This window comes from Odocoileus virginianus, chromosome 1 (genome assembly GCF_023699985.2).
Source record: "Odocoileus virginianus isolate 20LAN1187 ecotype Illinois chromosome 1, Ovbor_1.2, whole genome shotgun sequence".
NCBI classification, from domain to species: domain Eukaryota; kingdom Metazoa; phylum Chordata; class Mammalia; order Artiodactyla; family Cervidae; genus Odocoileus; species Odocoileus virginianus.
In genome coordinates, this window is record NC_069674.1 from 11,739,412 (window position 1) to 11,755,699 (window position 16,288).

At 39.5% G+C, this 16,288-nt stretch overlaps 2 protein-coding genes across 2 annotated transcripts; both read right to left on the reverse strand.

Annotated features, from left to right (window-relative positions):
• Positions 1–918: 918 nt before the first annotated feature.
• Positions 919–1,854, reverse strand: LOC110122520 (olfactory receptor-like protein OLF3). The gene has a single exon (XM_070466659.1). The coding sequence runs from the start codon at positions 1,852–1,854 to the stop codon at positions 919–921; it is 936 nt and encodes a 311-aa protein (XP_070322760.1).
• Positions 1,855–13,119: 11,265 nt separating this feature from the next.
• On the reverse strand, positions 13,120–14,073 carry LOC110122524 (olfactory receptor-like protein OLF3). Its single transcript, XM_020870048.2, has one exon. It carries the CDS (start codon positions 14,071–14,073, stop codon positions 13,120–13,122), a length of 954 nt encoding a protein of 317 aa, XP_020725707.2.
• Between the last annotated feature and the right edge of the window lie 2,215 nt (positions 14,074–16,288).

Sequence of the window (16,288 nt, forward strand, 5' to 3'; positions counted from 1 at the left end):
ACTGCAATGATGGAGCTATCGTGAACTGAGTTGGGGAAGGCACAGATAGAATGGGGTGGGGTGAAAGTAGATGAAATCAGAAGTTCAGCATATGAAGACATGTTCATATTGACTAATAATAAGAATAATGCAGAGCCACATGAAGTGTGGCTGTTCCCACCCTGAAATATTTTACTATATATTGCATTTTCTGGAAAATGCAAGAATTTCAAAGTAAAAAGGGGGATATGAAGTCTAGGAGGAGAGGTTATCCAGAAGACTGCAGCGTAGGTATTAAAGGCTTGAAAAAATTCTGTTGTTGTTGTTTTGCTGCTTAGTCATGTCTGACTCCTTTATGAGCTCATTGACTGCAGCCCGCCAGGCTTCTCTGTCCATGGCATTTCCCAGGCAAGGATACTGGAGTCGGTTGCGATTTCCTTCTCCAGGGGCTTGTCCTGACCCAGTGATCAAACCCGCATCTCTTGCGTCACAGGCAGATTGTTTACTGCGGCAGGGACTTACATAGTCAAAATGTGGATGAATGTGGAAAGTCAGTCTAGTAAAGCTTGTTCACCATGATCTGCCTTATCAGCAAATCTTAGGAGAAAGGGCAGAGACACAGATGCAAATAACAGACTGCTGGACTCTGTGGGAGAAGGCGAGGGTGGGATGATTTGAGAGAACAGCCTTGAAACATGTATATTATCATATGTGAAACAGATCACCAGCCCAGGTTGGATGCATGAGACAGGGTGCTCGGGGCGGGTGCACTGGGATGACCCTGAGGGATGGGATGGGGAGGGAGGGGGCAGGGAGGCTCAGGATGGGGAACACATGGACACCCGTGGCTGATTCATATGAATGTATGGCAAAAACCACTTAAAAAATAAAATAAAATGTCGTTTTATGGGCTGTTGGAAGGAGAAATTCTTTGAATCATTACCCTTTTTCACTAAACTTCCCCAACACTCTTCTAAAGGCGCTCATCACTTCCTTGTTTCTCAAGCTATAGATTAAGGGATTCAGCATTGGGGTCACCACAGCATAGAATAGAGCAACCCTCTTCTCCTGTTCTGCGGAGGAGCCAGCCGTGGGTCTCAAGTATGTGAAGATGGCTGTGCCAAAGCACATGGAAACCACAGTGAGGTGAGCGGTGCACGTCCCAAATGCTTTGCGGCGTCCCCGGGCAGAGCGAATACGCAGGATAGTAGCGACTATGTGACCGTAGGAGAATAGAACAAGGAAACAGGGAAGCATGATGACCAGAAATCCTGAGAAGGCCACCATGACCTTGTTGAAGGAGGGGTCCACACAGGTCAGCCTCAGCATAGCCAACATCTCACAGGCAAAGTGATTAACAACCTTGCGGCACAGAGGTAGCTGAAAGGTGATGATGGTCTGCATCAGCGAATTCATGAAACCTGCCCCCAAGCAGCCTGCAGCCAGCCCCAGGCACAGCTCTCGGTGCATGATGACCGTGTAGTGCAGGGGGCGGCAGACGGCCACGTAGCGGTCATAGGCCATGGCCCCCAGCAGGAAGAACTCTGCGCTGCCCATTGCCAAAGAGATAAGCAGCTGGAGCACACAGCCGTAGAATGGAATGGACTTCCGGGCTGATAGGAAGTGAACGAGCATCTGGGGGACGGTGCTGTTGGTATAACAGACGTCCACAAAGGACAGGACACTGAGGAAAAAGTACATGGGTGTGTTCAGCCGGCTGTCCAGTCTGATAAGGAGTATTATCAGCAAGTTCCCCAGCACAGTCACCAGATACATGGCCAGGAACAGGACAAAGAGGGAGACCTGGGTCTCCCAGAGGCTGGACAGCCCCAGAAGAATGAACTCACTCATCCATGTCTGGTTTTCCCTGCCCATGGGCCTCTGAAGACCAAACCCAAGTTATAAATTGAAAAAGACTAGATACTTAAGGTGCCAGAGGACCTTATGGGATCATTTAGACAAAACAGCCATCCAATATTAAGTGATGTACATTTTCAGATCATGTGTCTCCTTCTGGGTTTGGGACCACTGTAGAATGCACGATGTGGCTCAGATCCAAGGAAAACAGAAAACTCTTCTCATTCCTTAAGTGGGAAGATTTTCATTAAAATGCTTAGATAATTGAGTTAAAAATGTTAACTGTAAAACGTGATTTTTTTCGTTAAAGCCAACTCCTAACTGTGGAGTTTGTTTATTTCTTTGTTGATACCAGTTTTTCCCTTCTTAGTATCTCAAAATCCATATTGAATGGAACCTAACAGGGATGAATGGTTTTAATCACTTTTTAAATTCTGGATTCTTCGGTTGTGAAAATGAGATGTTAAGTTTCCACCCTTTTAAAATCACATATTTCGGGTTATAAGTTAGAAGATAGCAAATATAAAATAGTTTTTAGGAGCTAGAAATTGTCAAAAATTACATCTCCAATTCAGTGAGATGAAAAACAAAGACCTGAGTGATCAGACTCAGTTTTGAGAAACCTTCACATATTTGTCTTTTATCTGGCTGAGAAAATTAGGGGGAAGAATCTTCTATATTGCATTTCTCCTCCCTTGAAAGAACAGCAGTGCATGGGGTCGACAACAGAGGATGACTGTCAAGAAACAAAGATGAATTAACCATCTTCCTTAGTGATAAAAGCTCAGATAGTTGCCACATGTGCTAGCCTATTAACTAAATAAGGGAAAACTGGTTGCACATTCCTTCCAATTCTATTTGTGTATATTCTGGATAGGGATTGTTGTGGTTTGGAGACTATAAAATGTGATGGAAAAATTAGAGTTAACTCAGTGAAATGACTGATGATTACCTCTTTCCTTTAGCCCTCTTTCCTTTTATCTCCATCTGAAATACGTGACTGTCCCCTGTGCCTTAGAAAACTTTGTCTTTTCTCATCCTTATGCTATGCTCCCTCTATTGTGCCTAACATGACCAGAAAGTAATAGCCTACTCTGCTCAATACTACCCCCAAACTTGCTAATCCTGCTGATGTATGGGTACTTCGGAAAGCGCAAGAGTTTGAGTATTATCTCTGGAACACTTAGTAATCTTACTTGGGCCTTATTCAAATCACAAGTGATTTCCAGGAATCTCACAGACCAAACAAAGCCCACTCTAGATTTTCCACATGCTCTGCCCCTCAAATTACTCTGTCCTTTGGGTAGAGAAAGTGAAATGTAAGCACACCTATCCCAAGAAAATGTTACCTACTTGCTGCCTGTGATCAGAGAGGGTCATTGAATATATGATGAAAATTATACTTTGTTTTGAGGGTATTGATGACTTATAACTGCAGATAACGCCAACGGTGCCATCCAGCAGAGAAGGGTCTATGGAAATTTGCATTTGATAATCTTTCTACTGTCTATGAATGAATTAAGCTTGATAAACCATTCCCATTTCAAGAGACAATTTATGTAAGTTACAAGAGGAGGCAATAAAAGTACAAAATGTTCTTTAATTCTTTAGAATTTACTCTAGAGCTTCAGATTAGCAAGTCACTTTGTAATATTTATATCAAAGAAAGAGGAAACCTACCTTTTTATCCCCAGTGAAAAGGGAAAAGTTGGAATATGAAATTATCACTGGTGAAGACCTCAGGTACCAGAGAGAGGTTAGTGACTTCAAAGGGGAATATCTTTGAACTGTTAGTGGAATATGACCATATACATATAACATTTTAATAGATAATATTTATAGAAAGGTATGTGAAATAGTCTTTAATCCTGCTATAACACAAAAAACAATTCATGTAACACAAGTTCTCTGGGAGAGGGCTAAAAGAAAAAACAAAACAAAACAATCCAGGAGGTAGCTGATGATTATTTAAGGTATTCTCAGGAACCAAATAAGGAGACTTTGCTGAAAAATCTGATGACAATCTCTTGTGGGTTTGAGGCTTTCACCTCTTAAAAACAAATAATAGTTAAGGGCAAAAAAAAAAAAAATAGTTAAGGGCTTGAGGAAGAAAATATAGTAATCCCTGACCTTGGGTCAGTAATTCCCCTTAAAGGCTCAGCAAGTTATTGATACAAATAGAAACACTCATTGTTAGCATGTCATGTTTCTGCATCATCTTCATGTTTTTAAAGTGCCATGCCCTGGGGTAAATGAACTGCTTTGTCAATGAACTTTCATTTCCCAGTTCAACTATCATTACCTACTCTTGCCCCTCTGTATCCATGGGATTGGTTCCAGGATTCCAGTGAACACCAAAATCCATGGATGTTCAGCTCCCTTATAAAAAGTGGTCTATTATTGCATATAACATACACACATGCTCCTGTACACTTTAAGTCATCTCTAGATTGCTTGTAATATCTAATACAAAGTAAATGTGATATAAATAGTTGCCAGTATGCAGCAAATTCAAGTTTTGCTTTTGAGAACTTCCTAGAATTATTTTTAATATTTTCAATCTATGGTTGGTGAATCCACAGATGTGGAACCTGTGAATTTGGGAGTCTAGCTGTAGCTTCTTCATCTGTCTAAACACAGCGTACATTCAAATCTGTCCCAATTCATTGGAGTGAGGGAAGTAGGAAGAGTGATGGAATTAGGATATGACATCAGTAGTAAAAAGAATAATTTTTTAATCAAAAATAAAGATTCAACAGCAAAACAAGTAAAACAATTAAAATTTTTGAAAATATGATACGTAAATAAAAGTTAAAAACAGACTGTCACAAATAAGGTGGAGGTGTTATAAGTGACAATAACAATAAAATTTAACAGCATTCCTGAACCACCCTTCCTTCCCAGAACTGTGATTCAATCTCCCTAAAGAAATGTTCTTCTCAAAAAAAAAGCAGGCAGGAAAGCTTGAGATTTCTCCCAAATGTTAACTGGCTAAGTTGCTATCTCCACCCAATTCCTACTTCCTAATGCATACCTACACGGCTTGGAGCGACAGAAAGTTTAAAGCCAGTTATCCAGCTGAACTTATCACCTTCTGACCATCATTGCTTAAGAATGAGCTGGCTAACACAAACCTGTCCTCTGGTCCAGATTTCCAGCAGTGTACATGTGCTGGGGGTGCAATGCAACACAGGGAATACAGCCTATAGTAACTTATGTTCAATGATTCCATGAATGTAGTAAAAGTCCTATGCAAGGTACTTCATTTCTCAGAGAAATTTCTCACCAGTTAGGCTATTCAAATGTATCTTCTTACAACAAATTGTTCAAATGTGACCTTTATCTCTATACTAACCAAATTCGACCCAACTGTCACATGAGCCTAGAAAGAAGCTGTGTGTTAAGAAATCATTGCTTCTTGACCATAATCCTAAGAACCCAATGGAAAGCCTCTGATCATGACTGCCCTACCTCCAGGACAAGAGGCCAGCACCGCCCCAAGAAGAGTTGGGCTGGGCAAGATGTGGGATCATCTTTTCCCTCAGAGACAAAATCTCTGCAGGCCAATTATGCTGTGTTTGTTAGGTTTCTGTTTTTTCTCTTTCTCTATATGGTAATTCTCTCACCTTAAACTCTTACCTGCTTTTAAAGAATTTACAAGTGAGAATAATTTTTTAATGAACCAGAAAAGAGATGAGAATCTGAAGCCCTGGTTCCCCTGGAGACATTCTCCTGTCTTTGGTGAAATTTCACTTTAAGGAAGTTAAAATTGGCCCATGACTTTCTGTCCATGTACTCATGATTGAGACTATTTGAACCAAAGTATCCAATTATTCATTACCCATCACAAGCAAAGAAATCAAAACTGTAATCAGAAATCTTCCAGGAAACAAAAGCCCAGGACCAGATGGCCTCACAGCTGAATTCTACCAAAAATTTAGAGAAGAGCTAACACCTATCTTACTCAAACTCTTCCAGAAAATTGCAGAAGAAGGTAAACTTCCAAATTCATTCTATGAGGCCACCATCACCCTAATTCCAAAACCAGATAAAGATGCCACAAAAAAAGAAAACTACAGGCCAATATCACTGATGAACATAGATGCAAAAATCCTTAACAAAATTCTAGCAAACAGAATCCAACAACATATTAAAAAAATCATACACCATAATCAAGTGGGCTTTATCCCAGGAATGCAAGGATTCTTTAATATCTGCAAATCAATCAATGTAATACACCACATTAACAAATTGAAAGATAAAAACCATATGATTATCTCAATAGATGCAGAAAAAGCCTTTGACAAAATTCAACATCCATTTATGATTAAGACTCTCCAGAAAGCAGGAATAGAAGGAACATACCTCAACATAATAAAAGCTATATATGACAAACCCACAGCAAGCATCACCCTCAATGGTGAAAAATTGAAAGCATTTCCCCTGAAATCAGGAACAAGACAAGGGTGCCCACTCTCACCACTACTATTCAACATAGTTTTGGAAGTGTTGGCCACAGCAATCAGGGCAGAAAAAGAAGTAAAAGGAATCCAGATAGGAAAAGAAGAAGTGAAACTCTCTCTGTTTGCAGATGACATGATCCTCTACATAGAAAACCCTAAAGACTCTACCAGAAAATTACTAGAGCTAATCAACAAATACAGTAAATTTGCAGGATATAAAATTAACAGACAGAAATCCCTTGCATTCCTATACACTAACAATGAGAAAACAGAAAGAGAAATTAAGGAAACAATACCATTCACCATTGCAACAAAAAGAATAAAATACTTAGGAGTATATCTACCTAAAGAAACAAAAGACCTATACATAGAAAACTATAAAACACTGATGAAAGAAATCAAAGAGGACACAAACAGATGGAGAAATATACCATGTTCATGGATTGGAAGAATCAATATTGTTAAAATGGCTATACTACCCAAAGCAATCTATAGATTCAATGCAATCCCTATCAAGCTACCAACGGTATTTTTCACAGAACTAGAACAAGTAATTTCACAATTTGTATGGAAATAAAAAAAAACCTCGAATAGCCAAAGTAACCTTGAGAAAGAAGAATGGAACTGGAGGAATCAACCTGCCTGACTTCAGACTATACTACAAAGCCACAGTCATCAAGACAGTATGGTACTGGCACAAAGACAGAAATATAGATCACTGGAACAGAATAGAAAGCCCAGAGATAAATCCACGAACCTATGGTCACCTTATCTTCGACAAAGGAGGCAAGGATATACAATGGAAAAAAGACAACCTCTTTAACAAGTGGTGTTGGGAAAACTGGTCAACCACCTGTAAAAGGATGAAACTAGAACACTTTCTAACACCATACACAAAAATAAACTCAAAATGGATTAAAGATCTAAATGTAAGACCAGAAACTATAAAACTCCTAGAGGAGAACATAGGCAAAACACTCTCCGACATAAATCACAGCAGGATCCTCTATGACCCACATCCCAGAATATTAGAAACAAAAGCAAAAATAAACAAATGGGACCTAATGAAACTTAAAAGCTTTTGCAAAACAAAGGATACTATAAGCAAGGTGAAAAGACAGCCCTCAGATTGGGAGAAAATAATAGCAAATGAAGCAACAGACAAAGGATTAATCTCAAAAATATATAAGCAACTCCTCCAGCTCAACTCCAGAAAAATAAAGGACCCAATCAAAAAATGGACCAAAGAACTAAACAGACATTTCTCCAAGGAAGACATACAGATGGCTAACAAACACATGAAAAGATGCTCAACATCACTCATTATCAGAGAAATGCAAATCAAAACCACAATGAGGTACCATTACATGCCAGTCAGGATGGCTGCTATCCAAAAGTCTACAAGCAATAAATGCTGGAGAGGGTGTGGAGAAAAGGGAACCCTCTTACACTGTTGGTGGGAATGCAAATTAGTACAGCCACTATGGAGAACAGTGTGGAAATTTCTTAAAAAGCTGGAAATAGAACTGCCATATGACCCAGCAATCCCACTTCTGGGCATACACACCGAGGAAACCAGATCTGAAAGAGACACGTGCACCCCAATGTTCATCGCAGCACTGTTTATAATAGCCAGGACATGGAAGCAACCTAGACGCCCATCAGCAGATGAATGGATGAGGAAGCTGTGGTACATATACACCATGGAATATTACTCAGCCATTAAAAAGAATTCATTTGAATCAGTTCTAATGAGATGGATGAAACTGGAGCCCATTATACAGAGCGAAGTAAGCCAGAAAGATAAAGACCATTACAGTATACTAACACATATATATGGAATTTAGAAAGATGGTAATGATAACCCTATATGCAAAGCAGAAAAAGAGACTCAGATGTATAGAACAGACTTGTGGACTCTGTGGGAGAAGGCGAGAGTGGGATGTTTCAAGAGAACAGCATCGAAACATGTATATTATCTAGGGTGAAACAGATCACCAGCCCATGTTGGATGCATGAGACAAGTGCTCGGGCCTGGTGCACTGGGAAGACCCAGAGGGATCGGGTGGAGAGGGAGGTGGGAGGGGGGACTGGGACGGGGAATACATGTAAATCCATGGCTAATTCATTTCAATGTATGACAAAAACCACTGCAATGTTGTAAAGTAATTAGCCTCCAACTAATAAAAATAAATGGAAAAAAAATTTAAGCACACAAAAAAATAAAAATAAAAATGTAAAAAAAAAAAAAAAAGAATTTACAAGTGAGAATAATTTTTTAATGAACCAGCAAAGAGATGAGAATCTGAAGCCCTGGTTCCCCTGGAGACATTCTCCTGTCTTTGGTGAAATTTCACTTTAAGGAAGTTAAAATTGGCCCATGACTTTCTGTCCATGTACTCATGATTGAGACTATTTGAACCAAAGTGTCCAATTATTCATGGACTGCTCAGATATCTTTGAGCAATATCTCCTGTAACAAGGTTCTGAAATTATACATGGGCTATAATCATATACTATCTTCAGAACTGATGCAGTTATTTCATGGGAACTTTCCCCATTTTGCCTTACAATTGGGGGGGTTCCTTTTAACTGGGCATTGTCAAATTATGCATTTTTGTTTCTAGAAGTCTGCCCTCATTCTGAAAATACTTCAAAAATTTACTACCCACTGAAAGCATCTCAAATCTGATATCCACCCATTGATAGACATTTAGTTTGTTTCTGCTTTGCTGCTGTTAAAAAGAACACTCCTATGAACTTTCATATATACACACACTCATCTTTTGTCCCACAAATGTCCTCATTTATGTTCCCCAGTAGTGGAATTGCTGTATCACAGATTATGTGTGTGTCCAGGTTTAGCTAATATTGTCAGTTTTGTGAAAATAGATGTTCCAATTATATGCCCTCCAAATCTATATGAAATTTCCTTGCTCTAACCATTCTTTATCCTTGGTCATTTTACTAAGTACTTCACATATAATATTTCATTGAATCCTCTCAAACTTCTCACAAGGAGCTTATTATTATTTGCAATTTATGAAAAAGAGAGCTGATTCTTAGAGAGGTTTTATAACTTGTCCAAGATCGCACTTCTTGTTTTGTTATCCTGCTATACTTTGATGAGGACTATGTAGAAGGCTCAAAGAAGTCAGGCAATAGCATGCATATAATGATAATTTCCATGAAATGGGAAAAAAATCTCATGATACAAGGATCAGATTTTGCTGAGAGTAGCTTAACCCAAATTTGGAGCTAGAAGGACAACCAAACCACATCACTCTGGCAAGACACACAACCACTTGGTTGTGTATATTTCATAGGATCTATATTTTATACAGTAGGATTATGCCTCAAAATCCTGAGTTTTAGTGGGAAGAATAGGGGAGAGCTTGATGGTCCCAGATATCACAATAACGCATAGTACAGAATGAAAGCGGAAGCTTGTATCCCCAGAAGACATATCACTGTGGTGAAATGCTGCTAGGGCTAAGAACTAATATAAATCATTCAATTAATAGTCAGCAGATATCTAAAATGATGCTAATATGGGATTTGTGTCTTGCATTCACCCATTAGTTTGGAGTCCTTAGATTTGGGGCAGATGAACCTAAATGATGATAAGAAATGAGATGATTTCTGAAATGCAAACCAAAGTGAGAACTACTTCATTTTCTCTTCACCATCATGACCTCAGTGTACATGCTGAAAGAATCCCTTTTTCATTTTTATATTAGTGCTCTTTATGTGTATACCTTGTGTTGCAATTTTGCAATTTTGTTCCATTTCCCTTAAAATATTGTAGCAAACTATTGCTACTGCTAAGTCACTTCAGGACTGTCAGACTCTGTGTGACCCCATAGATGGCAGCCCACCAGGCTCCCCTGTCCCTGGGATTCTCCAGGCAAGAATACTGGAGTGGGTTGCCATTTCCTTCTCCAATGCATGAAAGTGAAAAATGAAAGTGAAGTCGCTCAGTCGTGTCCGATTCTTGGCGACCCCATGGACTGCAGCCTACCAGGCTCCCCTGTCCATGGGATTTTCCAGGTAAGAATACTGGAGTGGATTGCCATTTCCTTCTCCAATGCATGAAAGTGAAAAATGAAAGTGAAGTTGCTCAGCCGTGTCCGACTCTTACCGACCCCATGGACTGCAGCCTACCAGGCTCCTCTGTCCATGGGATTTTCCAGGCAAGAGTACTGGAGTGGGGTGCCATCGCCTTAGGTCAAATTTGGCCTGCCACTGTTTTTGTATGGCCCACGGGAAAAGATTTTTTTATATTTTTAAATGGTTGGGAAAAAAAGATTTTATGATGTAAAAACTATATAAAATTCAAATTTCAGTGTCCCTATATTTAGATTTATTTGTACCAGCAACACTCATTCTTTTTTAATACATTATAACTATGATTATTTAGTGCTATTATGGGAGAGCTGAATTAGCTGTAATGTAGAATGTATGACCCAGAAACCTAGAAAATTTTCTATCTGGCCTAATACAGAAACAGTTTCCCAACTCCTGCTCTAGAAGACTGCATATTTCCTGAGGTAGTGACCATATCTCATTGACTCAATCTTCGACTATGCTAAAACCTTTCACTGTGTGGATCATAACAAAGTGTGGAAAATTATTAAAGAGATGGAATTACTAGACTGACAGAGTATTAAAAAGCAGAGACATCACTTTGCCAACAAAGGTGCATGTAGTCAAAGCTATGGTTTTTCCAGTAGTCATGTGTGGGTGTGAGAGTTGGAACATAACGAAGGCTGAACACTGAAGAACTGCTGCTTTTGAATTGTGGTGTTAGAGAAGACAAGAGAAAGTCCCTTGGACTACAAGGAGATCAAACCAATCAATCTTAAAGGAAGTCAACCCTGAATATTCATTGGAGGGACTGATGCTGAAACTGAAGCTCCAATACTTTGGACACCTGTTGCGAAGAGCCAACTCATTCAAAAAGACCCTGATGTTGGGAAAGATGGAATGCAAAAGAAGAAGGTGACGACAGAGGATGAGATGGTTAGATAGCATCACTGATTCAACAGACATGAATTTGAGCAAACTTCAGGAGATTGTGAAGGACAGGGAAGCCTGGCTGCTGCAATCCATGGGGTTGCAAAGAGTTGGACACAATTTAGCCAGTGAACAACAACCAGTGGCCATATCTAAACACAACTTTGATACCACATAATGCCTATAGCAGTGTCTTCGACAAAGTCAATGTCCACAAAATAATCATATGTAACTTTGAGAAGGCTGAGAATAAAGTTGGTCAAATTAGAGGGGAAATGTGACCTTTGTGACCTTGTAATTGAAGATACTGAAATGAAATTTAAAGATACTTTAGGCAGAGAGTGGTGTCCACAAGTAAAAGAAGCACATTTGTCTGTATCCCACTGTGGACTGTTTGCCTTCACCATTCTCACATCTCACACCTTCATCTCTTCCTCCTTCCTCTGCACGCTCAGCCAGGAGAGCTCCATCTTGTTTCACAGAGAAGAACAGGTGCCAGTGGAAATCCCTCAGCTTCTGATCACCACTGCCAAAATGCAGATCAACCAAAAACCAATCAATTGACTTAATAATGAGACAAAAAAGAAAAGGAGAGTCGCTCTTTTAGACTCCTTGAAGAGAGTAAGAAGACCCACTATTATCATATGCTCTGTCTCCTCTCTTGCCTATCCCTTGTTTAATCATTTCTTCCCCCTTTTACTTTATTTAGGTTTATCCTTAGAAACAAGATGCACTCACAGGCAATGCCAGCTCACAAGATTTACAGAATCTAAGTAGGGGTTTGTGAGGTGTGCAGAGGGGAGTACAAGAACACCTTTAATGGAGACTTGAGAATAACATCTGCACAGCAAACTGACCTATCTTTATAGCACAAAATCCATATTAAAGCTGTATTATCTTTCATTGGCTTATCCAAGAAACTACTTTCCTTAGATTAACTGTCTCTTAATATTGTATTCATTTATCTTCTTGTTTATTTGCTTCTTTATTTCCAAAAGTTCAAAGAAAGGTTTGCTGAGTTTTCAGAAATTACAGTTTTAGCTTTTGAAAGGTACCCAATATATACAATTGTTTCCTTACCAAATTATTCATATGCTATGTAGCGGTAGCTGTCTCACACTTTCCTTAAATAATGTCAATCACAAACAACTCAATTATATCTTTACCACAGTAAAAAAAGGAATTTAGTTGATGTTTCTCCTCTCATTTATTTCCATTATTCAGACAGACACTGTACGTCCACATACAACAAGTTGTGCAAAAATCATTTCAATCAGAGTTGATAGCAACATGCTCCTTAGGATAGTGGCTCACACAATAAATGTGACTATATATGGCACATAATGTGTTGAGTGTTCAAACATGAAAATTCATTTTGTTCCCAGTGGAAATGAAATGACCTCTTTAAAATGTGGTTGAATAATTCAGTATTCCAAGGTAAAATCCAAGAATGGGTCCATAATTTTTCATGTTGCTATCATGCAATAATTTTTCATGTTGCTATCAAAACAATAAATATTTTCCTCAAATACTCTAGGGCCATATGAATGGATACTGGGTGAATAACTGTGGGAAGTTCTATTACAGCACTGCTGAATGTCTCTGAACATCCTGCTGTAACATAAAAACACACCCTCATCCCACACACAATCCAGTCACTAAGCCTCCTGCTCAACATCACAAGCACATGTTTTTTCATCTCCTTCCTGGTTGCCAAGGCAATGCAGTTATAAGGCTTCATATCTGAGATGGGTAAGAGAACACATAGGCAAAGCTCCTTTCTCTAAGTGATGCTCATGATTCATCAAGTTGCCAGTTTTAACGTTAATCCAAATAATTGTCCTAGTAGTTTCTGCCAAGCTCTCTTCACCTCCTTATTCCTTAGACTGTAAATCATTGGGTTCAGCATGGGTGTCAAAATGGCATAGAAGAGAGAGATCAACTTCTCCTGAAGCACAGAAGGGCTGGAATTGGGCTGGATGTAAGTGAAAATGGCCATACCATAGCACAGGACAACCACTGTCAGGTGAGAGGTGCAGGTGTGGAAGGCCTTCTTTCTCCCCTCTATGGACTGGATCTTTAGGACGGTGGAGATGATCCTGATGTAGGACAGGAGAACCAGGCAGAAAGGTGTCATCAGCAACACAATGCTAGAAACCATTACTGAGATCTCATTGGAAGAGGTGTCCACACAGGCCAGCCTGATCACAGCTAGGATTTCACAGGATATGTGATCAATATACTTGTTCGTGCACATGGGCAACTGAAAGGTGATGGCAGTATGTATGAGAGAGTTGACAGAGCCACTGAGCCAGGATGTGACTGCCAGCCTAGCACAGAGCCCTCCGTGCATGATGACCGGGTATCTCAGGGGGTCGCACACAGCCACATAGCGGTCATAGGCCATCACGGCCAGGAGGACGAACTCAGTCCCCCCCAGGCCCAGGGAGAAGAATAACTGAGCCGCACAGCTCACGTAGGGGATCCCTTTATGTTCCGCGAGGAAGTGCGCCAGCATCTGAGGAACGATGCTCGTGGCGTAGGAGACATCCACGAGGCAGAGGTTGCTGAGGAAGAAATACATGGGAGCATGGAGTCGGCCGTCCAGTCTGATCAGAAGGACGATGAGGACGTTCCCCAGCACGGTCAGCAGGTAAGCGACTGAGAACAGGACGAAGAGACCCACCTGAGTGTCCCAGTCACTGGACAGGCTGAGGAGAACGAATTCTCTCACCCAAGTCTGGTTATCTGCTCCCATTAAAAGATGTGAGGTTATTAATCTGCAGAGACTCAGAAATAATAGAAGCTGTTGAATCAAAGAACCGTTTTTGTTATTCAGTTGCTAAGTCATGCCCGACTTTTTGCAACCCCATGGACTGCAACACACCAGGCTTCCCTGCCTTCACTACCTCCCAAAGCTGCTTAAATTCATGTCCACTAATTTGATGATGCTATCTAACCATATCATCCCTCAGATGCGCCCTTCTCCTTTTGCCTTCAATGTTCAAAGAATCAAAAAAATAATTTTTTATCAATACATACTGTATGAAATTAACCAGCCTTAGTCAGATGTTTCAGATCATTTATGGGTCAAGATGACAGGCTTTATACTGATACATATTATACCTACTCTGTATCAGAGACAGCCCAGTGCTTTTTTAAGAACACGATGTGGTCTCTAGGAGAATCAGTTAAAGTCTGAAGATAACCACAGAGCAATTTTAAGAACTCCATATCTTAACCAGCTTACAACAGATTCTAGGATATGGAAAGGATGGTAGGTGACAATGATGGATAAAATGATAAACAATGAAGAAAAACTTGGTTGGAAATTTTTTTTTAAACCCTGCATTAGATATGTCAGCTAGACCCATCATGATGAACTGGATAAATCTATTATAAAAGGAAATATTGGTAATAGAGAGAAACTTACAGAAAGATCTGGAATCAGTGAACCTATGTTTGAAACCTAATTTTATTTAGCAGCTATGTGATCTCAGTTTAGAGACAAACTTCTATTTATGAAACAGACTTATGCAACTCACAGTACTTTTAAGCTCAAATGAAGGAAACTTATGGAAAAAGTACTTGTGAATTGTTACTGGTTCTATAGTAGTATGATTAGTAGTAGTAACATGACCTCTTCCTGAGGGTAAATAAAGAAACAGATGTGACTTTCATCAGATCTCCTCTATAGATTCAGACACAGTTGTTTTAAAAAGTAAAACTGTAGGAAACATTTAATGAATCTTAGAGCTTAGCGGGATATTCTGAGAACTTTTTCTTCCTTTGGTGTTTTTACTAGACTCTGATCTCTTAGCCTTTAATGAGCTATTGTAGTTGGGCCTTGTTTTATTTTTTCTCTTCAACTCACTATTATTGATAATCTACCATTTTTATATTGGCTCAAAAGAAAACAAGGAAAGTTATGAATGTTTAGACTTTCTCAATATAAGAAAGAAAGGAAAGCATAAGGCTAAGGACCCATTCTTACTGTTCAAGACAGATATGGATTCTTGTAGATACACATTAGAATAGAGTTTCCATTTTGCTTTCTTTTGCTTAGCATCACTTTTTAAGTAGATCTAATGTGTTTTACCAATCCCAAAGAAAGGCAATGCCAAAGATGCTCAAACTACCACACAATTGCACTCATCTCACATGCTAGTAAAGTAATCTTAAAATTCTCCAAGCTAGGCTTCAGCAATATGTGAACTGTGAACTTTCAGATGTTCAAGCTGGTTTTAGAAAAGGCAGAGGAACCAGAGATCAAATTGCCAACATCCGCTGGATCATCGAAAAAGCAAGAGAGTTCCAGAAAAACATCTATTTCTGCTTTATTGACTATACCAAAGCCTTTGACTGTGTAGATCACAATAAGCTATGGAAAATTCTGAAGGAGATGGGAATACAAAACCACCTCACCTGCCTCTTAGGAAACCTGTATGCAGGTCAGGAAGCAACAGTTAGAACTGGACATTGAACAACAGACTGGTTCCAATTAGGAAAAGGAGTATGTCAAGGCTGTATATTGTCACCCTGTTTATTTAACTTCTATACAGAGTACATCATGAGAAATGCTGGGCTGGATGAAGCACAAGCTGGAATCAAGATTGCCGGGAGAAATATCAATAACCTCAGATATGCAGATGACACCACCCTTGTGGCAGAAAGTGAAGAGGAACTAAAAAGCCTCTTGATGAAAGTGAAAGAAGAGAGTGAAAAAGTTGGCTTAAAGCTCGACATTCAGAAAACTAAGATCATGGCATCTGATCCCATCACTTCATGGGAAATAAATGGGGAGACAGTGGGAATAGTGTCTTTATTTTTGGGGACTTTATTTTGGGGGACTCCAAAATCACTGCAGATGGTGACTGCAGACAACAAATTAAAAGATGCTTACTTCTTAGAAGGAAAGTGATGATCAACCTAGATAGCATATTAAAAAGCAGAGACATTACTTTGCCAACAAA

Bases quoted from the DNA above. Each gene is read 5' to 3' on its own strand.
- LOC110122524 (XM_020870048.2), bottom strand. From the start codon at position 14,073: ATGGGAGCAGATAACCAGACTTGGGTGAGAGAATTCGTTCTCCTCAGC.
- LOC110122520 (XM_070466659.1), bottom strand. From the start codon at position 1,854: ATGGGCAGGGAAAACCAGACATGGATGAGTGAGTTCATTCTTCTGGGG.